Consider the following 27,095-nt stretch of genomic DNA (forward strand, 5'->3'; position numbering starts at 1 on the left):
TCATAATCATGAGGGGCTTTTTATTCTCCCTAAGAGAAACTGGAACAGCTCGTGTTAACAGAAAATTCTCAATTAATCCTTTTTGTTATGCTTGAGGTACTGACTCATTTCTCTGGAAAGAACCATTGCATCTGTCATGTAGCTCCTGGCATGTCACACGCGAATTGTGTGTTATTTCAAGGGGAAGTGGCTTTGCACCCTGTGGTCCCGGGGACACGGGTGTGCGCAGAGCTTCCGTTGGGTTGCACCATCAGGAAGGTGCTCATGGGGCTGCCATTTTAAACAGTGAAAATTGCATTTGTGATTCATCGTCTCCCTGACAGTGTTTCTTTTACCTTTGTGACAATGACATGGGAAAAGGGGAGGTTCAAGCAGCGTTGCTCTGCCTTTGAGTTTCTCTCTTAAATGACTCCTTCCATCATTTTCAGTGCTGATGGAAGAGGCTCTCCATAGAATTCTTAAAAATTCTTCAATTCTTAAATAAATAAAAGCCCCTTTCTTGCTATATGGAATGAGTGTGTTTCCTCCTTGGGTGACTTTGCTGTGAGTTACCAGTTTACTAGCTATTTTTGCTCTTAGGACGGAGCCATTATCTCCCTGATCCTCATATGAACCCTCTGAGGTGCACACTACTAATGAAGACTCTAAAGATTATGGAGATTCTGGATGCTACTCAAGGTCACACAGCTAGTAGATGATGAAGCTAGAACTTGAACCAAAGTGTGTCTGACTCCCAGGCCCATTCTCTTTCCTCAGTGTGTCCCACCAGCCCCAGCCACTTTATACCACACTGTTAGCAAATGTCATGGACATTCTGGGAGGAAACCATCCTGTTTCTTGTAACTGTGGCTTTGTTCATGTTCTTACCATGCATGAGCAACACACACACACACAGAACTTCCTCTGCTTCTCTTCCTTCTGCCGATTTTTCAAGCTTTGGTTCAGGCAGGACCTCCTGCAAGCACTCTTCTCTGCGCTCTTGGCTTTGCCCCTGCTCTTGTCTATTCAGAGCTCCTGGGGCACTCTTTCAGCCCTGTGCTAACATTCTCCATGTCATACTGTGTGTGGCCTCTCACCTGGCCAATATGTGAATTCCTTGAGGTCAAGAGCCTCATCTCAGGGCCACTAGCCCAGCGCCTGGCACACAGAGGCCCTGTGATCTCTCTGCAGATCTGAACCAAACCGACCGTGGGAGATTTCACTCAGGGCGCATGGGTAGTCCAGATCACCTGCACGTCAGGAGGTGGCATAGCCTATATCCTTGAACGGGTCTGGAAATGGCCTGCTAATAGGAGACATCTGTGCCTTTCTACTTTTCAGGCACTGTGACAATCTCCACAAGCAAAAGGTTTGAAGAACTATAACATTTATGGCTCCCTGGCCATAAATTCACTACAGAACACATAAAAAATGCCATTCCCACAGGGTTATGGCAGAGATTCAGTATTGCAAACATCTGCATATGAGCAGTAAAGCTAACCTCTGGTGTGCAGCGCTCGCCTGTTACTGACATATATTAACGTTAGTGACAATCAGATGTGATTATCTAAGATGGCATTTAATCTGCCAACTGCAGACTTATGGCTTCTAAACACACAATTTGCCCCCTTCCTCATATGTTGTTTTTATAGGACTCAAATCACATGCAGAAATTTGTGATTAGTGTGTCTCTGCTTTAGTGTTGTTGTTTTGGTGGATAATGGCATACGTATAAATTTTCAGTACTTAGATTGATTTTAGTACTCTGGATAGAATAGGCTTTCAAAAGTTTGTTGAACAGCTGAGTAAATTTCAAAGCGTTATTACTTTACATTTGGAGACATTACTGAGAGCCAGATAAAACGAATGGATCCTGATATTGGCAGAGAGTGTTTTTGATCCAACAGGTTGTAATTAATTTAGAAGGTAATTGATTGGCGCCTGCATGCTATGTATCCCATCTCAAGATTTAAATTGCTGCCATTATTTCCTCCCTGTTATTTAAACCGGGGCTTGGCAGAATTTTTCGGTAAATATTGTAGGCTTTGTGGGCCATATGCTCTCTGTAGTGACTACTCCGTTCTGCCATTGTAGCAGAGTGACAGTAGACAATGCGCTAGCAGATGAGAGTGGACATGTTCCAGTAAAATTCCATTTACAAAAATAGGCAGTAGGATAACCCCCAATTGAAACAAATGCAGATTTTTCAAACAGCTATTGGGAAATTTAAAACATAAAGTGTTTTTAGACTTTTTGGGAATGGACCTCTTATCTGGCTCCTATTCCATTTGATAATTTCTAAAGCGGTCAGATCAAATTTTAAGTTAAAGTATAATATTTTAAGTAAAAAATATTATTCTTTATCTTAGTGCAGTGATTCTTAATATTTATTTGATTTTAGGTAACCTAATGCATACAATACATTTCTAGTAACTGGCTTACTGCAGCAAAAATTTTTGAAAAGGAGAGGATCTGAGAAACACACAGGTCTGGTGACAGTACTCTGAATTATTTTCTCTAAATTCACTTTTAAAATTCTGTCTCAGCATGAGCTCTGTTGCATTTGAATAAGTAGGCTTTCAGATGGGCAGAAACATTTAGGCATCTGAAAAGAAGGAGCTTAGAACCAGAATTCCTTCTTAGCCATAATCCCAGCATCACCAGCCCAGGCTTTCTCTGTCTCAGACAGGACCCCTCAACTCAGGGAGAATGGACATATGCAGGAATTTGCAGAGATCTCATAGGTGAAGGTCAGGTTGCTGAACAGCAGAAAGGTGTCTGGTTTTGCAGTTTGAAAAGGATTATAGAGCTCGGAGCAAGGTAAATATCTGAGAGTTTACCTTATAATACTTCTTTTTCTATTGCTTTGGAGTTATTTTTTTATGCCTCTCCAAACAGTGCGTGAGACCACCAAATTTGCATTGCACCGTTCCAGGTGACTTATGCAGTTTGCAAAAATATGACCCAGGATAACAACCGAGGCAAGTGGAGCCTATATAATCTATTCTTATTCCTTCTTTGCTATTTCAGGTTGTTTCCATCTTGTAATTTCAAATGGTTTCCAAGCTGCCCTCACAGGTGTAGCAACTGCTGACAGCTTGAAGTTAAGCCAGCAGCACTCCTTACCCCTGTCTTTGCTGCTTGTCTTTGCAAATGACTGAGCAGGAATTGGGGACAAGAGAAAAACTGCAAGTGTGGGAGAGGCCTGTGGCCTTTGCAGCCCGTTGTGGAAATTTTCATAAGACCAGGACCAAATCTTTTCGACTTCTCTTAAGCCACTGAGTTCAGGGATAGAGCAGTGGAATATTTGAGATGGTAGACACTGTGGGCCAGTGATTTTCAAAGTGTGGTCCTCAGACTTGCAGCATCAGCATCACCAGGGAGGATGTTAGAAATGCACATTCTCAGGCTTATGGCCAGCCTGTTAAACGAGAATCTTTGCTGGTGGGCCCAGGAATCATTTTTTTAAGTCACCTAAATTATTTTTAATATAGTTTTATTCATTTCAGAGAGGAAGGGAGAGGGGGAGAGATATAGAACATTGATGATGAGAGAAAATCATTGATCGGCTGCCTCCTGCATGCCCACTACTGGAGATCAAGCCCCAGGCATGTACCCTGATCTCCTGGTTCATAGGTTGATGCTCAACCACTCCTCACAGGCCAGGCCAGGCCCAGAAATCTTATAACAAGATCTTTTAACAATAGTTTTAACGATGTCTCTAGATGATTATTGTGCGTAGCGAAGTTTGAGAAGCACTGTTTGAGTCACTAACTGGGAAGATCTGTCTAGTCCATTTTTAGGGTTGTGGAAATTGAGGGCAGGTAACTTGCCCACCATGAAACAGCTGGTCTAGAGCTCTCTTCAGTGACAGTGCCCATCTAGGTGGATTGTAGGGAGGCCAAGGGCATTGAAAAGATGGACAACTTGGGACCAATGTCTGTCCACCACCATGCAGGCCATGGTGGAGAGGTACTGGGGTTAGAGGAAAAATGGAAGTTTGTGACTGTGAGCTCTCCTCCTACCCTGGGCAGCCTCTCTCCATTTAAAAGCAGGTGACCCTGCTGCTGAACTTCCTCTTTTAAATAAACAGCTCCCTAGAACATCCTTGGCTGAGCTTAGCAATAAGGTGGGAGGGAACAGAGAGGGGTGGGAGGAGAATAGGCACCCCCTTATCATCATGTCAGTGCAATCACTGGGAATTACTGTTGAGGATTAAGAGTCACTTGGGAATAATTCAACTAGTCTGGAGAGGGAAACACACACATGCACACACACTCACACGTGTGTGCACACACAACACAGACAGATTGCTGAAACTCATGGCAGAAAACAAACAGCATAGGGAAGCAAGGATAAGTGGAACTAAAAGGGCCTGCATGCTGAATAGGTGGTATGGGCTCCAGAGTGATCTGTTTCCCAAACACTTTGGGGGAAGTTGTATACACAGTGACTAGAGTGGAGCAGCTGCTTGCCCAACTCTGCGCATTGCTCTGTTTCAGAGCTAGCATCCTTCTCCTCCAGGCATCTGTTACTGAGAACACTTGCAGGTTCTGCCAAGAGAACTCAAACTGGCAATGGAAGACTTGAAATTTAGAAAGTGAGACACATACACACACACACACACACATACTCTGAAAAAGATACAGCAAGTCCCAAGGAAAGTGACAGATATTTCCCAATATCTAGGCACCTCTTGAAAAGGTCAAATACATTATCTATCTCCTGTGATTATCCTTGGACTTGACACAAGACCTCAGCAAGTTAGTGGATTGCTTTTCCCAAGAGGGGCTGTGGAACTTGCTTCCCCCATTTTGACTCTGGGTCCCCCTGGTTTGGTACCTAGAAGGCTTTTCTTGCCATGCTGGGTGAATGTCCAGCCCAATGGGCTCTCGCAGACATGGTTAATGGAGTCTGGGAGAACCTTGTGCTTTTCCAGTGAACCCTGAGAGAGCTTAATAGACCGGAGCTCTCTGAAACAGAGGAAATAATTTGTCTGCTTTCACTGAGAGGCTAGGCAGAAAGTTCAAGTGAGAGGAGTGGCCTGGAAGGTCTAAGGCAGTGATGGCGAACCTTTTGAGCTCGGCATGTCAGCATTTTGAAAAACCCTAACTTAACTCTGGTGCCGTGTCACATATAGAAATTTTTTGATATTTGCAACCATAGTAAATCAAAGATTTATATTTTTGATATTTATTTTATATATTTAAATGCCATTTAACAAAGAAAAATCAACCAAAAAAATGAGTTCGCATGTCACTTCTGACACGTGTGTCATAGGTTCGCCATCCCTGGTCTAAGGTGAGCGAGCTCCCTTCATCCCCCTGTGCCTCTGCCTGCTGGCTGGTGATAGAGACCCCTCTCCCTGCTGGAGAGCCTCTTGCCCACTCCTACCCAGCTAAGTCCCAGGCTTCACAGGGCTTCACCTATGGGTTATACCAGGAGAGGTGGGAACAGCCCTGGCTTCCCATGCAGGGGTGGCTTAGGGTATTTGCCTGTGCTCTTACTATCACTTTGAACCAAACAGAAATGACTCTTTTGGCCTTCTTTCTTCATTCTTCTTCATGCTTTTGGAGGACTTGATGATCAAGAGAGTCTGTGTACTCCCGTTTTCTCTTTGTCCTACACAGTGAGGTTGACTCTAGTTTACTTCCTGGAGAGGAGCAATCCCCACAAGGCAGGAGGAAGCAGGGAGAGGTGGGGGAGGTAGGGCTGAGGGGTCTTTCTTTGCCTTTTCTGAGTTTCCCATAAGCCCTAGGGCACTACAGAATCCTTCTCCAGATGAGCAAACACTGCAGCAGATGTGTCGACAACAGTGTGTTCTGGGTTATTTGGGTCTGTTTAAATTGGGCTTTTCCTGCACCAAAGGATTTTGTGAAATAGGTTGGGTTTTTGGACATAGATTTACATAGATTTCTAGCCTCTGATTTGGAGAGGCTAAGAAATTAATTACCCTATCCCAGAAGGTTCGTGGGAGTGCATGGCTTCGATTGGGGAACTTGATCTTGACCTTCCCCTCCGGATGCTGCCCGGAATTTTAATAACATGGTCACCATTAGTAAAGCTGATGGCCCATTCAGACGCTGGGAGCGGGGTGGAGAGGGAAGTCACGTTGGGCCTCAGGGAAGGAACATCAGCCCTGTCTGCCTACTGGGGAGGGACAGAGATCGGGTCCTGTGGTGACCGGTCAGGCACCACCCTCAGCCACCAGACACAGCTTTCACAGCAATGCCACACCTTTTAAAAAGGGACACTGTGTGGTCTCAGATGCTGGCTTCCAGTGGAAAGGTAGGCAAAAAGGTTTTGTTTAGCATGGAGCACTGAAGATTCTGAGCGCCCAAGAGGTCAGGAGCCCTTCAGTCCAAACCTGGTTCTGTGGTTCTCTGTCTTGGGGGGAGGGGGGTGGGGGGGATTCATTCAGCTCCTTCCTCCTCCCTTTCTTCATCAGCCAAATGAGGAGATTGCATTAGAATTAGATGCTTTCTTAAGACAACAACAATAACAACAAAAAAACCTCACAGACACCAGTATGGTGATTGCCAGAAGGAAAGGGGGTGGGAAGGCAGGAAAGGCATAGAAGGGATAAATGGTGACGGAAGGAGACTTGAGTTGGGGTGGTAAACACACAATACATTATACCGATGATACATTGTAGAATTGTACACTTGAAACCTGTATAATTTTATTAACCCATGTCACCCCAATAAATACAATTAAAAAAGAATTAGATGCTTCCTAAGTTTCTTCTAATGACAACACTTTTTGATTTTTGGGCTCAGTATTAAACTGATCAAGTCAGCTATTTGAATTCTACCTCTTTTCTTAGGATCCTAAAGAAAGATAAAGAAATAATTGATGGAGATTTATTTATAAGTATGACTTTAAAATATGCAGGTGTACCTTTTGCCCCGAGAGAGCAACTCCATTGCCATTTGACCTTCAGTCCTAATGAGGAACTAGAAAGATCTGAGTTCCTACAAAACTTAGCCCTTTACCAAACCGTTGTACATTTGATCGTCACAGCCAGCCTGCGAAGCCCTATGTGGGAGCCCCACAATATGAAAGTGATTAGGGAGGGGAGTGGTAAAGCCGCCATCTAAATATGGATCTTTTGTCTCCCAATTTTCCAGAGTTCTAGTTATTATTCTCAGGGCTAGTTCTAACTAATTACTGATTGTAAATCTTGGTTACTCTATTAATCAGGTTGGCTTTTAGCACCTGCTACAGATTCCACTTGGTTTTATTTGAAAACTAAAATATAACCAAAGAAAAGTATACACACTAAGAAGTAATTAAGGAGATCAGTTCACATTTAGTATCTGCAAATATATATATTTTGGGTTCCAAACTTATAAATAAGTTTTAAAAAATGACTCACCCTCCTGCCTTTTTATAAAGCTGTATCTAGTTCGTTTCCCTTTTCCAAATATAAATCCCTAAAGGTTAAGAGTACTGTTATTTTTAAGGCAATAAGGAACAGACAAAGTTAGCCTTTTCAGGTATTTTCATGTAGGCAGGGAAGCTCGCCAAGGGAGTGAGGCTAAGATGGCTCAGTGCCCTCCGGCCTTCAGAAAGCGTCTCGCGGGGATCGAAGCTTTGATTCCCAGCAGTGCAAGAGGGAACAGATGTGAGGCTCTCCATGGTGCCTCCCCGAAATATGTATGTGCTGTGGGACAGAGCAAGGCCCTTTGAAGATGGGAGAATTCAGCAGCCCTGTGACTGTTCACTTTATTGCTTTCTTCCTGTGCAAAATGTCTCCGGACCCAGAGGGAGAGACACCAGCCAGACAGTGAGTCAAATGACAAGTTGACAAAATGGTTGTAATTCTAGAAGCTGCAGTCCCATCCCAGCTCTTTATGCAGGGGCGGGGATGAAGCCAAAATCTGAGACAGCTCCCAGGAGAGCAAGGAGATACTGTTACTAACAGTTGACCAACTCGAATTCTTTGCACATGTGTTTATGCCAGATGCTGGAATACACATGCGAATCACATCTCCATTCACACCTATACCTAGCAACGGCGACCTGGTCAAGAGTCAGCCGGTGAAGCCTCCTAATGTGCTCTGTACCCACCGCGTGCAGGTCAGGCAGCTGATGTTGTGCTTGAAAGGCCTCCAAGTGACACTGCAACCATCTCCACTTCTTGTCCAGAGATTTAATGACACCAGGCACAAGCCGGGACAGCAGAATTTGATGCCACATTTGAGCCACATACTTTTATTAGGACAGACTTGTGCAGGTTTGGACATGGTATCTATTTGCGCTCGTTCATTCATCCTCTGCACAAATGGTTCCTGACCACCTGCTGCCATCCATTATTGTTATGGAGCTGGGGAGAGAGCACTGGCACATGGTCCAGCCTTCCAGTTTCTGACCCTCTGGTAGGGGGTGTCGGCAAGCAAATAGGACTCTCAGAGGCGAGTGGCAGGTTCCGCGGTACAGGTGAGCTTAGGTGCTTTGAGAGCATATGGGATGAGTCATCACTCTTGTGATGGAGTGGGAGTTTCAGGGAGCAATGGGAATGGGGGTTCAGGTTCGGCTGAAGGATGAATAGAGGTTAACCACGTGAAATGTGCATGGGGTTCAGAGCTAGGGAAGGTGCAACCAAGCAACATCCTGGAGAAGTAAGAGCGCGAAGCTCTGAATAAGTAAGGGCTTCCTGAGCTGCCTGCCACGTGGAGGGTGAGCCAGCTTCCATCTCCTCAACTGTGTTCTCTCCTTGGCTTTCATAGTCCTTGGAACATGTTGGTCACAAGCTAGACTCCTTACATACAAGATTTGCTAACTCCTTCCCACCGTATTATAAATACTGTTGTCTCGATTTACAGTAATGGAAACTGAGTCCTCAGGAGGTTAAATAACATGTTCACAGTTGCACAGTAAATAAAGCAACAGAGCCAGGTTTCAGAAGAGATCGGGTTCAGAACATGAGCTCGTCAGCATCACCGTGCTGAGGTGCCCAGGCCAAATGGGCACCTGATACTTAGCTTTGTGTTGTTTGAGTGGCTCCCTTTCCCAAGACCCTGCCAGCTCTTTGAGGCTGAGGATTGGGGTTACTCTTCAGGTAGCCCTGCCATGCCCACCACAGAGTAGGTACATTATACCTTCTCCATAAATACTTGTGAACGGAAGTGGGGCTCTGTCTTGTGTTTCCTTCCCATCCTTCTTACAAATGTAGAAGTAACTCAACAGTGACCTTTGGACTTAGGCATTTTTAAATAGTTCTTCTGAAACTGAGTAGGTGACTGAGCAAATGATGAACTAGTTGATGTATGAGAAATTTAGCTATTCCTAAGAGACCCTTGAAATCCTTGTATTACATTTAGTTATACAAATGGGATGATGATGCTGGAGATGGAGAGAGCATAACTCGTTCCAGGGAAATAGAGTCAGGCTATGCCATAGGAAAGTTTTATAAATTAGAGGAATAATACAACACTGCACCTAAGACCTGGTAATGAAATAAGTCACTCACATCTCTTTAACTGCACTATTAATAAATTTCAATTTTATCACTTTTTTAAAAATGAGTACATTTTATATGAGAATTTGAGAATTTGAAGGCAGCATCTAAATGAATTGGTAGCACCATTTCTGCTGCTCAGAGTATATAGCTTCTTCAAGGGTATGGTCTTAGAAGAGTCTGGATTTGAGTTGGTATTTTTTTTTTTTTTTTACTATTAGAGGGAACACGATAATAAGTTTGGAATTGGTTAATAAGGGGATCTTGGATGAGAAGGCAGAGTGGGAAGCCTGCACCTATCACCTGTGGAAGCATAGGCCAGTTATTCAGTCAGGCCAGCTCAGGGTTTTCTTGCTTAAGTGAGGCTAAAACCGCTCACCTTTTAGAGTTTGTAAGTTTTGAAATAGCACACGAAGAACAACAGCTCAATGCCCACCATGCAGACATTGCTTCTGTGAGGTAGATGAAAACCCACAATCTGCTTCAAATTGTCCCAGTGTAGGATGTGCCCTGGTTGTGGCATGGTTTCTGGCCTTGAATACAGTGTGAGCTTGGACACTGCACTCAGGGAGATGTGGGTTCAAATCATGAGTGCACCACTGCCGCTGTGACGTCCGTAATTCATTTACTGGTATTATCTGTGCATCGGTTTTCTTCTCTGTGAAATGGGTTATTGTTGGGATTGAATGAGAGAAGCTGTTTAAAGCCCTTAGTATGGATTGGCACAAAACAAGTACTCAATAGATGCTAATTATCATCATCTCCTTTTCTTATTATGCAGTGGTTGCTTCACTAGGAAGTATCAGGCTCTTCCCAGGACAAGAGGGCTTGCTCTGTTCACTGAGGCTTGCTTTGCAAACAAGGGTGCAGTTCCGTGTTTTTGAGAATGTGACTTAGCCACCATATTTAGGACAGTAGTCAGCAAGGGAGATGCATTCATGGAAGAGCTGCTGAGTAGGGTTGTGCAAAAGGCACTCGAATAGATTCTTCCACATGGAGTGGGTGGGAGGCTTCAGAGAAGTGCTGGGCATTTACTTGTATTTCAGGGACTTAACAGCATAGAGAGGTGAGAGGGCAGGTCTTTGAAAAGATTTCCTCAGAAAGTCTGCATTCTTAAGTAAACATGGAGAGAAAGATCTACAGCAGACATGTAGGTGGCAGTCGACTCTCAGTTGTAGACAACTGTTTTCTCGTCCCTTCAACGGACTCTATGGAGGTGGCCATGACTTTGCCCAGAAAGGCTTGTGGACTGGGCAGTGTGGTCAACCAGTTTCTGCCTCATCTCGTCCATAACCCTGTCTCGGTATGTGCAGTCTAGACTGAAGGAAATGATTGCCACTTCTCAAGATGTAATGTCATATCTGAGACGTGGATGTAGGAAGATGAAAAAGAGCAAACAACTGAATGCAGAATTCTTCGGTTTCCTTACACAGTGTCTCCTTCATTAGGAATCTGAATCTAAGTCTGCTACATCATCCCTAATGTGATAGCCTTCTGAAAAGATGTCTACTCATTCGCTCTCTCTCCCTTTTCCCTCCCACACCCTCCCCATGTAAAAATCATAGCCCCCTGATCACACCTGGTGTCATCTGCAATTAAAGATTACTTCAACTGCTGACGGTATCCCAAGCTGTTCTTTAAGACAATTTCATTCTACTTAGCAGTACCCGGTGCCTGCTGATTCTGCTGTCGTGTTTTCTCCGTTGAAGACATTGCCTCAACAAAATCTGCTTCAGAGTTTTCCTGGCTTCTCCGTGCTGAATTACAGTTGCAGTCAACGGCCCACTTGTGTGTAGTTCAAGAAGCAATTAAGGGCTCTTTCTTCGAACGAGCAAGGGAGGGGGTAGAGTGAAAAATGATCATTATTCGGATGATTCCTCTGTGTAGCTGAACAGTTCGCAGATCTTTGATGCCGCGAGTCCCTCGCATTGAAACCTACTCCTGTCACTGCCTCTGCAGCCTACCTCTTGGCAGAGCAGCTCAATGGTGGTCAAGGACTCACAGGCCATTAGGTCAGAGCAGCTCAATCTGACATTAGGATTGTGATTAAATACAGTTGAAACAGCGGCACAGCTGTCCAGGGCATGATGACTGCAGCCCCGAAAATCAGAAAGCACCAACTTCTGAATCTTCCCAAGAAAGCTGGCCATCTCCATTGTCAGCCCTTTGTTTTATTCTGGGCAGATTTATTGTAATTGGGATATGGCAGTCTCATCTTTCTAGGCATGTCTACATGACTTACGTCTACCTTTAGAGGCAGGGTCTTTAATCTAACTTACACCACATGGGATCTAAAACAGAGCTGTAGACAAGTGGCTTCCCTCTTTCTGTTTAGATCATCAGCTGGTGCCCTTCTCGATGTTTCCCAGTAAGTATCTGCTGTGTGGAGAGAAAGAAAGCACATGCCAGTGGTCCTCCAAGGTGGTTCCTGAACCACCAGCAGCAGACCTCTTGGGAATGTGTTAGAAATGCACATCTTTGGCCCTACACTCAAAACTCTGGGGGTGAGAGCCAGCACTCCAGGCATCAGTAAGCATTCAGGGGATTCTGATGCATGTGCATGACTTTCTTCTGAAGAGGAGACCTTGGGTGTGAGTGAGACTAGAGGAAAGGGGGCTGAGCCTCCTTGAGGTGAGGACACCTTTGACATAGCCTCCCAGCTGCCTCTTTTGGATGCTTTTGGGGTTCCCTGGCAACTCAAGTTTCACAAGACCATGTGGGTGTAATGTTGGACCATGCTTGCTTTGAAGAGAATATCTTCTTCCTTCTCCACTGAGTGTGCTTGTTGAGGCAGAGAAGGGCACTGATTCTTGCTCAAAACCAAGCAGCTGTGGTGCAGTGAGGGGAGGTTCAGTCGTAGGAGACTCGGGTCAAGGCATAGCTGTCCAATAGCTCTGGGACTCTGGGAAAATCCATTAACCTCACTAAACTCAGATGGACCTGAGTTCCCCCATCTCAAAAATGGAGTTAATTATATGTGCCCTAGCTGTTTCACAGGACGTTCTGCTCAATTGAGATGGAGGATGGGATTTTCCCCAAACTTGTTCCTGGGTGAAGGTGCCCCTCCAGCTCAATAGGGACAAAGTACTTGGTTAATTTATTAAACTGATGCATTTACATACTGTGCGTACATGGCAGGGCTGCTCTGGTACGGGGAAGTAGAACACAGGGCTGAATCACATCAGCCCAAATGAGCCTCCCATCTCCACCTTGTGGCCACACTCTGTGTCCAGGTGCCCAATCAGATATGACCAGCTGGATCCTCAGGCATGACCAAGGTTAGCATGTGATGACCACACAAAGGCAGGAACCTGAGTTGGGTCTGCCCAGTACAGACACCTGAATAAGAGAGGGAGGTGAGCCTAGAAGGCTGCATAAGAGGACAGCCACTCTGCCCCTTGTGATTATGGCCCAGTGATGGCCAGCCTCCAACCTAGCACATTGGGCAGCCCCTCTCTTGGGAGAGCTAGCAAGGAGTGGAGGGTAGAAATGCAAGTCTGAGGCAACCCCCGCAAGATTCCCCTCAAATAGGAGAATGCTCAAACTCTGTACTCTGTCAGGCAGAAATCCTCCTTCCCTGTAGTAAAAACCCTGGGAGAGGATGAGAAAGGTTCCCTCCTCCCTCATTAGCCAAGCAAACACTCTAAAATACTAATGATTTATCGGTGTGCAGTTTCGTATGACTTTAGTATTTCCTTTTTCCTGTCCCTCAATGCCATGACTAGTGGCAGGTGCTAAAGACCCTCATTGGCAGGGTTGGCTCTTTCCTGCCTGTTGGGCCAGGATGGGGCTCCCCAGCAGGGTGAGTAGCAAACCAGCTCAGCTTGGTTGCTGAGGCAATTCCAAGGGAGTGGGAAGAACGGAAGATAGTGTGAGGTCAAAAGGAAATATGAATGAGAGTCATCAATAGGATGAAGCACCCATTGAAACAAAGTGGGGGGATAGGGGAGCAGTCTTATGGATGAATGCCTCCAATGGGGCTGGTGTTTGCTACTTACTTTCACAAGCCAGTGGGGCCTGTTGAATGGGTGGATCTGCTAGGTCTAAAATGCTGGGGATGCCACATCTTTTGCCATAACCTGGCAGCACATCAGAAGCCCTAGTCCTACTACTAAGTGTTACCTGAAGTGTGTTTTGCCTGCCCTCTCCCACCCCCAGCTTATAAACTGTAGCCTCCCAAGTCTCTGCATGTGGGCCTGGTCCCCACACTGCGCTTCTGCTAAAACTGTGGTGCTCTGCCACCTGCGAGGCCTGGAGCCTGTCCTCCACTCCAGCCTTCCTGAGTGAGATCCCGAGAGCCCTCCCCATGGTGCCCTAACTCCTGCTCTGCTCATTGTTGCCCGGGTTCCGATTTCTACTTGTCTGGAGGTACTATGTGAACACTCACCAATAATGAACATGGCTGCTGGCTAGAGACACCCATATCTATTTTCTGTCTGTCCAATGGGACTTTAGGATTCTGAGCAGACACATCTGGCAGCCCTAAGTGCCATGGATAAGACCTGAGTTTGTCATACTTCTTTAGATATGTATTGTAACTCAGACTGACGAACTCAACTTTGTCCAGCTCCAAGGCTTCTTGCAAAGATCTGCTCTTGGGGTAAAAAGGAGAAAAGAACAGGTTCAGACAGATTACATTTTTTTTAAGTCAACTAAGTCTGGCTAGAGATAATCATCACAATCATCCCCCTCCCACTCACTGCTACTACTCACATTTACTGAGCACATACATGCTTGAGGGGCATCCTTTCTCTCACTGCGATTTGGCAGGTCCATTGCTTCTTCCTAAACCCACTGTGACATGTCACACAGTGACAAACAACTATTAAGTCTCCCTTAGCAGCTCCCTTCAAGGATGAAGGGTAGGGGCACTCTTAAGCCTGCTGCTGAGGACACCGAGATCTGATGGAGAGAGGTCCTCCTCCCATATTCCTAAGGCTCCCAAACATTCTCAGCTCACGGTACCTTCGTGGGTCAGTAACTTTGTCACTCCCTAGACCAAGAGAAATACCTAGCAGTTCCATTTACTGTTGGTCTCAAAGAACTTAATAGTCGTAGCCTCTGCTGTCAGACAGATGTAACTGTGTTGCCCTGGACATTTTAGAATAGCCCATGGCTTTGCTGTGAGTTTGTGTCAGCCCCCAGCATGGCCACCAAGACTGAAACCTCACTGAGGCAAAGGGGGTGGGGCTTAGAACAGGGAGAAACATTTCCAGGTGTCTGCCACCTTTACTCACCTTCCCTGAACAGTACAGTAAATAGTCAGAACTTTTATCCCTTTCTATGGGGATGGAGATAAATTGGGGAAGGTGATTTTGATAAATTATAAAGAATTGGCAGACATGTTTTTTCCTTATAGGCATTTTAATATCAGAATCAATTTCAGGCCACAGGACAAAGCTTCTGCCCTAGAATGTCTTTGGACGTATTTGCAGATGTGCTACCTGTGGGTTAGTTTTGAAACAATGATTTCTTTCTGGAGTAATGGAAAGATTGCCCATGTACCCTGTCTGTTTCCATGTCTGAATCACTCAGTGGACCTTGGGCTGCTTCAGGGCAGGGTCTGGTATAAAGTTGATGCTCAATTGCTCAATGTATGTATTTTTAATTTTTATTTTTTTTAAATTATCACCTGAGGATATTTTTTTTCCATTGACTTTCAGACAGAGTAGAAGGGAGGGAGGAGGGGGGGGGAGAGAGAGTGAGAAACATTGATGTGAGAGAGACACAGCAATTGGTTGCCTCCACATGTGCCCCAACCAGGGATGGTGTTTAAACTGGCAACTGAGATATGGGCCCTTGACCAGGAATCGAACCTGAGACCCTGCAATCCACAGGTGGACACTCTAAGTACTGAGCTAAGCTAGCCAGGGCTATATTTTTTAAATTATGTAAGTTTTTTTATGGATGGCTTGTGAATATATTTTTTAAAGTTTCTCCAAACAGCCATCAGAAATACTTTAATTTATTAAGTGTCCCTGACACACATAATGACTTAAATTGGATCACTATTTCTCATGTTGTAAATTTTTAAATTGAGGTATAATTGACATATAACATGTATTAGTTTCGGGTGTACAACATAATGATTCCATATCTGTATACATTGTAGAGTGACCACCACACTAAGTCTAGTTAACATCTATTACCATACATTGTTACACATATTTTTCTTGTGATGAGAACTTTTAAGATCTACTCTCTTAGCATCTTTCAAATATACAATACAGTATATTAAGTATTGTTGCCATGCTGTACATTCCATCCCCACTTATTTTATAACTGGAAGTTTCTACCTTTGAGTCCTTTTACCCATTTCACCCACCCCTCATGCCACCCCGCCCTACCCTCTACCTCCCCACCCCATGCCCCTGGCAACCACCAGTCTATGCTCTGTATCTATGAGCTTGGTTTTTCTTTTTGTTTGTTTTAGAGTCCACATGTAAGTGAGCTCATACAGTATTTATCTTTCTCTCTCTGACTTATTTCACTTAGTCTAATGCCCTCAAGGTCCATCCATGTTGTTGTAAATGGCAAGATTTCCTTCTTTTTTATGGCTGAATAATATTCCATTATTTCTATGTACCACATTTTCTTTATCCATTTATCTATCAATGGAAACTTAAGTTGTTTCCATATTTTTGGTTATTGTAAATGATGCTGCATTGAACGTGGAGGTACATCTATCTTTTTGAGTTAGTGTTTTTATTTTCTTCAGATAAATATCCAGAAGTGGAATTGCTGGATCATATGGTACTTTTATTTTTAATTTTTTGAGCCACTTCCACACTGTTTTCTATGCTGACAGCACCAGTGCACAAGGGTTCCCTTTCTGCCACACCCTCGCCAACATATCTTAGCTCTTGTCTTTTTTGTAATAGCCATTCTAAGAGGTGTGAAGCGATAGTTCATTGTGGTTTTGATTTGCATTTTCCTGATGATTGGTAATCTTAAGCATCTTTTTGTGTACCTTTTGGCCATCTGTATGTCTTCTTTAGAAAAATGTCTATTCAGATCCTCTGCCGACTAGTAGGACTAGTGGATAGTTTTAATTTCTCCAGTAGCTTTCCTAATGGACATCACTGCTGTCATTCTCCAGTCTTGTTCCTGTTAGGTTTGCAGGAAAATGGTAGTGTAAATGCATTCAGCAGAGCAGCTAAGGCCCAGGTATGTCTTTACATGAGTTCCCAAGGAGAAGTGAGATCAAAGTGTGCTGGGAGGTGGGGGGCCCTGGGACCCTTTGCCCCTCGTGATCATAGCAAGCACACCCTTGCGAATCTGTACCTAGGCTCCGTTCTGTAGGTGGCCTTGTTCTAGAACAGGAAGCCACTGGAACCTCAGTTACGAGTGCTAAGACAGAGCTTTGGTGGTAAGAAATAAAGTCATTGAGGGACTACGTGATATTCTGGAAAACAATGAGTCTGATACCAGGGAATACCTTTTGAAATTTAGCAGTTTGGCATTTGGGGTGGGGAACATTTCAGTAACTCCAGAAAACACCAACGGTTTTCCTTTTAAAGTACGCCTACCATGAGTTACTTGTCCCTCATCTGAAGATGGGTGAAGCACAATTGTATCGACGAAGGAAGTAGCTTGGGGAGGCAACATGCTCATTTCCTATTTAATATTGACTGTATTTTATATCAGATACCTGACAAATTGCCAGATACCTGATAATTTCTGTTCTGTGTTTTCTCGACTCTCTCCACAAATCCACTAGGCCAATATCATTGAGTCCCTCGGGTAGAGGCAAGTCAAGCCCAGCAATATAAGCAGTGGTACTTTTGCGAGGCAGGTCAGGACACAGGAGAACCTTGCACCACTGAGCAGTGAGTGATAGTGCTGAGGGAATGGGCCTAGACAACCTTTAATACTCATTCCCACCCTCATGGAGTCTATGTGGTTGTAAGCTGTTAATAAACCCACAGGCTCATTATTGTCTTGGTTTTAAATAAAACAGGAGCAGTAAGGAAGCTTGTTGTCACAAACAGTACACCTGCTCACTGCCCTCTTCCTTGCCTTACAATCAACAGAGGCTCTTTAACATATGACTCTCCACAAGCTGCTCAAAGGAGCCAGAGGGGACCATTCCAGGCCTTTGCCAGGTGTAGTCAGAGAGCCATGCACTGCCTACCTCGTTCCACTTCTTTTCTGCAGCCAATTAAGAAAAGATGCATTTGATGGAGGTGAGAAACGGATAGGAAGCCACACCTTTATAAAAGCCATTATTTGCTCCAAACCACCTTGGGACTGCCCAGATTTAAATTCCTGGAACTTACTTCCCCTGGAACCCCAATGGAATGGAAACACTGACTTTGAACACTTAACATTATTCCAATACTTTTCCTAGGGTCCATGCCCTGTCCTGTGCTTAAGATGTACTAACTCATTTAATCCTCAAAACAATATTAAAACCCATGAGAAAGATACTATTAGTGTGATCTTTCAATCCTCTTTAGAGCCATAAGATAGCCTGATAGCTCTATCTATCTATCTATCTATCTATCTAACCTTGGTACTCCATTAGTATCTGGGAGTATGGGTAGGCTTTATAAAATAAGAATTGTTTATATGAAAGTAAAAATAATGTAGCTTATGGTCAAATTTATGTTAATCCAAATGTACAAAGACCCCATCTTATACAAAACTTCATTTGGGTTCTTTTAAGGTTCAACTTTTTTGTTGCTGTTCAATGGTACATCTTTCAGTATAGATTTATTTGAAGGTCATAGAATTGCGTAGCTCTTGGGACAAATGATATCCCTATTCAACACTTAAGTTATAGTCTTTCTGCTCTAATGATTCTTAGAGTAGATTGAAATATGAAAATGTGAGTGATGTGCTTTCACCCATCACTTTGGATGTTATCCCATGTTCTAAAATCATAACATGAAAATATGAACTTACTGTTGTATTTCTTGTAGGCGTATCAATGCCAGTGTCCACTGAGGGGACTGAGAGAAGGGGGCATGATGCAGGTAATGATATATTTTCATAAAAAGGAAAGAAATGGAAATGTTTTGGCTTTCATTCAGTAACATATAATTTGCAATGTTCTTCCCCTCATTTACAACCCTGTCCATGTATAAACAGTAATTTGCTCTTATAAACATGTACTGTAGTTAGAGTTCTGTTGGGAGCAATTGGTGTTCTTTATCTGTGACATCATGAACATTTAAAAAAACACAATAATTACACATATTCTGTAGGGGGGAAAACAGTAGAGAGAATCACAGAATCTGTCTAGAGGCTAATTGTTTCTTATTGCTCTGTTTCTGCGTGTCCTGCCCCCCACTCCCTTTTCTCATCCTTCAGAACTCAGGGCACATGCTTCCTGTTGCAAAGCTCTAAAGATGTTGTTACTGTTTGGAGAACTGTATTTAGTATTTTTTAATATCTGAAATAACTTGTTGCCCTCGTTAACAATGATCATTCAATTCTGAGATCTGAAAATGAATAACCCTAGATTCATTTGCCTGATGCAGTACATTGTGGGTTGTGATTTTTTTTTTCTTTTCCTTTCTAATCTTTTTCAAATCCAAGGATGCTGCAGTGGAGTCAAGGTTTGTATTTCTCTGAATGGTTTGAATTAGAAAAAATCTGATCCTGGTAACACTGGTTAGTGGCACCAGCCAATAGCATAAGTCTCTGGGTGAAAAGCATCAGCATATTATAAAATTTGTTACAGGGTGTTATTTCAACAGAGGAGACCATTAGATTACTAATGGGGTATTTACAGGAGGAGCAAAGCACAGTGGAATCTGAATGTATAAAGAGCTTATGTTCTTAAAGTCCAGATTCTACACTTTTTTTTTTTTTGGTAATTTGCAATGTGTTTCCCCATTGGAACTATATTTTGCATGCTTTTGGTCTCCCAAGCTAGCTTATGAAAATCTATGTAAGTATAATGTAGTAAAATGGATTTTTGGAAAGACCCAGAATTAGCTATCAGGTAGCCCTGGGTTTGAGTCTAGAGACTGTAGCACTTACTCGTTGCATGGCCCCAGGCAGGTCACTAAACCTTTCTAAGTTTTGGTTTACTCATATACAAAAGTGCTGAAACCCTGTGTTTGATGCAGAGTTTGCTAAGTGAGTGAACAAATAAATAAGTATATGTTTTATTTCTGTGGAAAACATTCATCCAAAGGATGAAAGACTCTTACAAACTCTGCAGTCTTGTGGAGATTTCAGGGCAGTATCTGCAGAAATTGAGATTTAATATATATATATCGATTTCAGTCAATGATGAGAGAGAATCATTGATTGGCTGCCTCCTGCACACCCCATGATGGCCTTTGAGCCTGCAACCTGGGCATATGCCCTGACTGGGAATCGAACTGTGACCTCCTAGTTCACAGGTCGTCGCTCACTGAGCCATGCCAGCCAGACGAAATTGAGACTTCTTAAGGAGCCTCCCATGGCCACTTGTATGACCTGCAGTCTCCTCTGCAGGACCTGTGGCTGCGTAGCTTCAGGGCAAGGCCAAAGCTTTGTGAACAGCTTTACAGGCTCCTGTCCAGGTAGTGGTCACATTGAAGGGGCGTGGTGGTCATTTGTGTGTTTGACTCACGCACAGGTTAATGTTTGCAAATAAAGGACTTTGTCTCTAGTCTGTGAAATGTAAGAAAAGGTCTAAAACATATATTTTTAGAGAGTATATTAAATATAGCTACATTTTAATTGGCGCAAAGGAGATAGGTTAAAGCATTTGAGAAAGAAAAAAATAAACATACTTTTTAAAAAAATGAAATGCCTAGTGCTACTCCCAGCAGGGAGCAGAAGGATACAAGGTATTTCAGACTTGGAGGCCTTTGTGGAATGGACTTTGGGGTTTTTTTAAACATGACCCCTATTTTTCTAATTATAGTCAGTTCTCAAAGAGACCCGGGTGGGAGCAGTTTTAAATCTGTCTTTTCTTTCAGTAGGCATACCTTCTGAAAAATCCCCAAAATTTCAAGAGGAGCTTTTTTTCTTCTTTTTTTCTTAAGCAATTGCTGTTTTTTGAGCTCCAAGGGCTGACAGCTGTTCTAGTTTTGCTTGGGGACTTTTTCACATTGTGGATTAATCAATGTTATGAACTGGGTCCGTGGGGTTTTGGGAATGTAATTGGTTTCAGATGACACTTTGCTAGTCAATCTGTGAAACAGCCGAATGTTGACACAGCTGAACAATTCCAGCTGTTTCCACTCGCCCCTTCCTCTTTCCTTGGACGCTGCATCTTTGCCTTTATTTTTGCCTTCCCTCTCTCATTGTGACTTTGCTAAACTAATTTATTATCCTTTCTGAAATTTCTTTTTGCTTTTCTCTCCTTTGGGGTACCATGGCTCCCCGTTTAGTATATCTTCCACTCAATTATATTTTCAAAACTTTTTTCCTTGGTTTGCATAGTTTCTAAGGAAATAATAGTTTTACCATTTAAGTTCCCTTTTATTTGTGGCAATTACGTAGTTTGTTTATTTAAAGGCACACAGCAACAAATTTGGGCTTTGCACAAGTGGTTGGATTCTGAGAATATTTGGTTTCACAACTGCTTGATTAACATTATTTTTAAATTACCAGAGGCCTTCCATTGGATAAACAATGCAAGCCATTAGCTCCATTCAATGCATAGCTCTATTTGCTACAGCATATCTCCCTGACACACTGAGAAAAAGAGATTCAGGTGTCAGTATTGCTGCTAGAAAGATGTATGATTAGAAGGGAGGAGTCAGAAAAAGGCCAGCCCTGAATTATGTACAGCATATTAAGAGTTTTATATTGTCAGGGGAATGGCATGTAAATTGCTTTCAGTGGTTATTCATTATCAGACTAATTTCTCTTTGTATTTTCAAGAGGACTTGTTTCTGCATTTACTCCATGGAGGAAAGTTTTTAACTGCTTGTGTGCCCAATACAATTTTGCTCTTTTATTGGATGATGGGCTGTAGATCTAAAGCTGAATGAGCTAAACCAAAGGATAGGACTACGCAGATAGATCCATGCATTATTGTTGTTATTCCCAAGAACTGAAGCTATTGAAGTTGGCAGAGTAATCCCATCTTCCCAGGATGGTCTGCCTTGAGTAAATGATGGCTCAGGTTTACAGGACGATGGGGCAGCCAGCCACTTACTCTGCCTTGCTTGTGTAGATTTAGGTCCATGACACAATTAAAGTCTGAGGTCAAAGTCAAGTCTAAGATGTCAGAGAATGTGGAACAACTGAACAATTATCATGAGAATTTGGCAAATAAATATAATCGACAAAGTGAATTTTTCCAGATATTTCCTCTCACTATAATTGTTAATGAACATGGTATCAGAGGAAATAGTGTCAGATGGAGACTGTCTTAGAGATGATAAACAATGGGTAGATAGACAATGTTATTTCTCTGAATGGAGAACTACAAACAATACAGGCCCTTAGACATTGCTTAGGCTGATACAGTTGAACACTTTTATACAATCCTGTGGAGTGAAACTTGTGGATATTTCATAATACTAAGATGTCATGGGCAAGTGTGCTCAAAGGAGGCAGAAGAGCATCAGTATGAACAAAGCATATGGAAAAAATACCTCCAATTGCACTCGAAGATGAGCAGCCAGAATTATCTATACTAATAAAGGGGTAATATGCTAATTAGACTGGATGTCTTCTGGACATACATCCAGACATCCTTCTGGACAAAGACATAATGTAAATTGTATAATAAATGGCCAGAGACTTGCTTTTACTTTTTATCCCAGCACTGTCCATGACTACATCCAGTTTCTGTCTCCCTCGAGGAACAGAGCTGCATTTTGCATTTTGATCAGTCTTCAGAGAACTGCCTACAGTGATTTAAAAACCTGTTTGCTGGGTTATCACCTATCGCCTTGGGGGCCAAGGCAAAGGCAGTTGGGGGCAATCAGGCCGGCAGGGGAGGGCAGTTAGGGGAGATCAGGCCAGCAGGCAGAGGTGGTTAGGGGCAATCAGGCAGGCATGGGAACAGTTAGGGGTGATCAGGACAGCAGGGGAGCAGTTAGGGGCGATCAGGCCGGCAGGCAGAGGCAGTTAGGGGTGATCAGGCAGGCAGGCAGAATGGTTAGGGGTGATCAGGTAGGCAGACAGGTGAATGGTTAGGAGCCAGCAGTCCCAGATTATAAGAGGGATGTCCCGGATTGGAGAGGGTGCAGGCTGGGCTGAGGGACACCCCCCGCCCCCATGCATGAATTTTGTGCACCAGGCCTCTAGTAGGTGATAGCCCAGCAAACAGGTTTATAAATCACTGCAGGCAGTTCTCTGAAGACTGATCTAAATGCAAAATGCGGCTCTGTTCCTCGAGGGAGACAGAAACTGGATGTAGTCATGGACAGTGCTGGGATAAAAAGTAAAAGCAAGTCTCTGGCCATTTATTATACAATTTACAGCTGAACTGATACACCTTAGCAACAACCTGACAAAGCCCAGGACAGTTCTGAGAGGGGTTAAGCAGCTGAGTGATTGGGAGGTGTGCCACATGAGGGCAAACAAACACATACCCTCATCCCCTTTATTTAGAAAGCTGAGATCAGATGGGATGAAGACTGTAAGATCACGGAGGGCATGACTGTGAACGTAGACTTGGCAGCCTGAATGTTGAGCATGGTCCGTAGAGTGCCAAATAAGAACACTGTTGTCAAATCCTTGTCCCAGCATTTATTTGTCCGACCACAGGCATTTTTACCTGAGTGATAATACTTCGGATGATAACACTACTGTTAATTTGTGAAACATCCTGCAGCCTTAACAACATGGTTTACTCAGTTGCTTAGGACTTATTCTCCACGCTTGAGAACACTGATTCTTTTTTAGTCTCTGTAGTGGGAGACTGGGAAGAGTGAGTAACTAGTTCAGGGCATAGAGGCAGTCATCGGTATGAGGGGACAAGGACTAGGGTGGGGAACCTGGGGAATGTGTATTACTCCCAAGTGGACTTGCATCTTAGAAATTCTAGAATTCCACTCTGGGCTAGGAAAGGGGATGGGCGGATTGTGCATAGGTTTTTCTTGCTGCCTGGCAACAAGGAAAGCACAGAAGCCTCAGTGCAGGTAATGGTGGTCACTCAGCCATCCGTAGAGTCTCCCCCAAACTATCCAGGATGAACTCAGAGAGTCGTCTTCACGACATGAGTCTCCGATATCAGATTAAAATGGCACATCCCTGGGCTCCACCAATTGACCTGAAACATTGGTTTGGAGGGGAGGGGGGTCTACATTTTTAATAAGCTCCCCAGATGACTCTCATTCAAGTTTGCACTAGGATTTTAAGCTATGTGGGAGCACTGGGCTATAGCCAAGTAATGGGATGTAGCTCACCAACGGAATATCAATCCAGGAGGAATGGGCCATGTAAATGTGCCCTTGGTAACCCAGATATTGCAAAGATAAAGAGCTCTTCACACAATTGGTGCTGAAAAGGTACAGCCTAAAATTATCTGGACAACCTTAAGCGGAAACTGTGATTCTTCCCAATGATTTCATGTGAATTGATACCTTCCCTCAGAAAGTGACTGCATAACTGTACACAGGAATTCCCCACCCTCGAGACAGAGGGCTAATTCTATGATGTGTCCAACAGTCCCTTCACTCTGTACTGTAATAGTGGTTTATAAAATGTACTGTGTTGACCTTGGCCATCACAGATGCCTTCGAGGTTGACTCCAGAATCTTATGGCTGGAAGAGCCTTGTGACTATGCAGCAGTAAATCTACCAAAGCCGTATTCTAAAGTGAGTGGGAAGCCAGCGAGGTGCAGTGATATGCCCAAAACTTCAGGTAGTTCAGGACCTGGTGTTTTCCATATCCAGTAGCCAAACATGCTCTTTCTTTATTCTACAACACCAGCTCATTTTTCTCAGGAAACCTGATTTAGAATCACCTGGGATTTGTAAGTTGAAAAGTTGTCATTTAGTGTTCTTACTCTTCTATATTTACAAAAGTGAAAATTTATTGATCACATACCATATGCTAAACCCCAAATATGCATTAACCATCAGATCCTTTCAGCAGACCTGTGGAGGTAAATAGCCCATTTTTAAAGATGGGAAGAATGAAGCTTTAGAAACTTTTAAGAACATTTCCAAGGAGATACAACTAGTAAGTAGCAAACCAAAGATTTCAACGAGGCCAGTCTGATTCTAGGATATTATTTTATATTTTAGCAGACTGTTAGTAGATCATGTTGATGTACAAAAATTTATTTCGTATAGGTTCAAGGTTGGGCAAACTTATCTAAATTACTTGGTACACTGATATAATAAAAGATGAAGTGTATTCAACATTCAATGTGCACCAGGCTCTAGATTACACAAGTTTTTGCTTTATCAAGTTACTTTGGTAGAATATTAATAGTCTAGCATGTTCTCTCTGGGCCGGGGCTGTCTTCTGTCTGCCAGGTATGAATGCCATGTAGGCACTGAGTGCATGAATTTATTACATTACATATATATGTAATAAATGTAATATATATATATATATATATATATATATATATATATATATAAATATACACATACACTGCCCAGGGACTCCTCGAGGCTGCTCATCTGAGAGTCAAACTCATCTCAGAGTCAAAGTCACAAACATGCCTTTCTCCAGCCTGTTCCCTCTGCCTGACCACCCTCCCCGCTCTGTTTCTCAATACTTGGCTCAAGGTCCCCTCCTGAGACCTCTTCCCTGACTCCATCCGGGCCCGAGCGCCCCTCCTCACTGCCTGCTGCTTTGTGTTGACCTTAGTCAGCTTCCACTCTGTGCTTGGTTATAATGTTTTATCTTTTTGGCTAGACCTGATGTTCAGGGTTCCCATAGGCCTCTCCAGGGAAATACCAATCCAGAAAAAGGCTTCTTTCCAGCCACGGGAGGAGAATGAATACTCTTCTTCCTTTCTTTAGCATCTGGGCCACTTGCTTGGGGTTAGGGACTGAGACCATCATCATTACTGGCCGGGAGCCACTGCATGGCACTCTGGGAGCTTATCATCTCAGAATGTAAAAGGGGCTACTTAGTAAGGTCCAAATGAAATGCAGAATCAACAGTGTGGTGCTTCGGAGAAGGGGTAGGTAGCTGAGAACAGGAGGGTGGGGAGAGGGACCTGAGCGAATCTTGAGGAAGGGGCTAAGAAATAGTCATGAGGTGGGAAGTGTGGCCTGTGGCCATCTCCTCAATTCTGTGGTTGTGCAGCAACCAGCCTGTATGTGGGCACAGCCTTTGCCCTTTGAAGGTATGGCATCACCCCTGTGCACTCTGGAGCATAAGGAGCTGAGAAGACCTAGTGAGGAGGTGGCAGGGCCCCTCAGGGTGCTGGTACTGGCTTCATCTCTAGCATTTCTATTCCACTCATTAACAATTAGTGAGCGCTTACTATGTGCAAGGTACTGATACAGTGGTGCATAAAACCCTACTCTGCAGGCTCCTTGTGCACAGCAACTCAAGCAGTAAATTTCCTTTTAAGTCTTGCAATTAGAAAAAGGCTGTGTAAATCTGAATGATTTTCAATATACGTAGAGATAAATCATAGAGAGCTTTAGGGCTATGCAAGAGAAAATGTAAAGTCTAGGAATTGTACTTTAGAATGAGGTATGAGTCCAAAAGCTTATGTACCCTGTGCCACCAACACCCACTAATACAATCCAGGCCTTGCATCAACACATGACAGATGTGCTACCACTTATACCAGCATCACCCGGATATCCGCACTTCCCTGCCATGCCCTTTATTGCCAAAATCCAGGAGGGAAGAAAGCAGCTCCTCCCTCATAATGACTGGGGATACCTGCTTTTAGATACTGGCTGGATATTTTATTTTTTAAATCTTCCCCGGAGAATATTTTTCCATTGATTTTTAGAGAGCATAGAAGAGAGAGGGAAAGACTGAGAGAAATATCGATGTGAGAGAAACATATTGATTGGTTGCCTCCTGCACAAGCCCCTACCAGGACCCAGGCCAGGGAGGAGCCTGCAACCGAGGTAAGTGCCCTTGACTGGAATCAAACCTGGGACCCTTTGTTCTGCAGGCTGACACTCTATTTACTGAGCCAAAAAGCTAGGGCTACCAGCTGGATATTTTAAATAGTCTTTGATGCCAGATTCTATTTATTTTGCTTGTTTTAATACAAAGAATGAGTGTGACCACTGACACATCCTAAGCTACTTTTTCCCGGGTGTTCTTTGGGTGAGAAAGCAGAATCTTCAGTGACAGGGTCCCCAGTTTCACTGAGCGGCTGACAGTGGTCTGTGGCCAAGAGAGATGTTATCAACTATGGACAGGATCTCCACACTTCATCTCCTGCTGTGGGCCTCAGGGTCTCCCGCACTCCCTTCTGCCCTGACGTGTAGGGGAAGGCCCTTGTCAGGTGCCTGCTATTAGGGTGTGTTGTCATGGCAACCACCTGGGACCAGGCCAGGGAGAAGCCAGCTCCTACACTGCATTGGCTTAGCTGGAGCTGAATGGATTGTTAAAGGTGAGCCAAGAGGACATGTGAAAGGGGAGTCTGGATGCCACGGGACCAGGAAATGTGATTATCACAAATTTTATATGTAGTGATGCCAGGTGTGGTAGAGGAGCCTGGGAAATGTGAAATCTGTCTCTCCCTGCAAGCAGGACGTTTACAATCACTCACTTACCAAGCACTTACTGAGGCCTCCTCTGGAGCCTCACCCA

General features: G+C 43.7%; 1 protein-coding gene across 2 annotated transcripts in view; it reads left to right on the top strand.

Moving 5' to 3' along the window:
• Positions 1–27,095, top strand: part of RORA (RAR related orphan receptor A) — a gene marked incomplete at its 5' end in the record, with an annotated part of 724,182 nt that overhangs the window by 150,636 nt on the left and 546,451 nt on the right. The window contains one exon of one of the 2 annotated variants that reach the window (XM_081094736.1): positions 18,367–18,420. The exons of the other annotated variant lie outside the window; for it this stretch is intronic. Coding sequence (XP_080950862.1) covers positions 18,367–18,420 — 54 coding nt within the window. The remainder of the gene's footprint in view (positions 1–18,366; positions 18,421–27,095) is intronic. 2 annotated transcript variants of the gene reach the window in all.

The sequence above is a fragment of the Myotis nattereri genome, assembly GCF_964212035.1.
Source record: "Myotis nattereri genome assembly, chromosome: 1".
In the NCBI taxonomy this organism is placed as follows: Eukaryota; Metazoa; Chordata; class Mammalia; order Chiroptera; family Vespertilionidae; genus Myotis; species Myotis nattereri.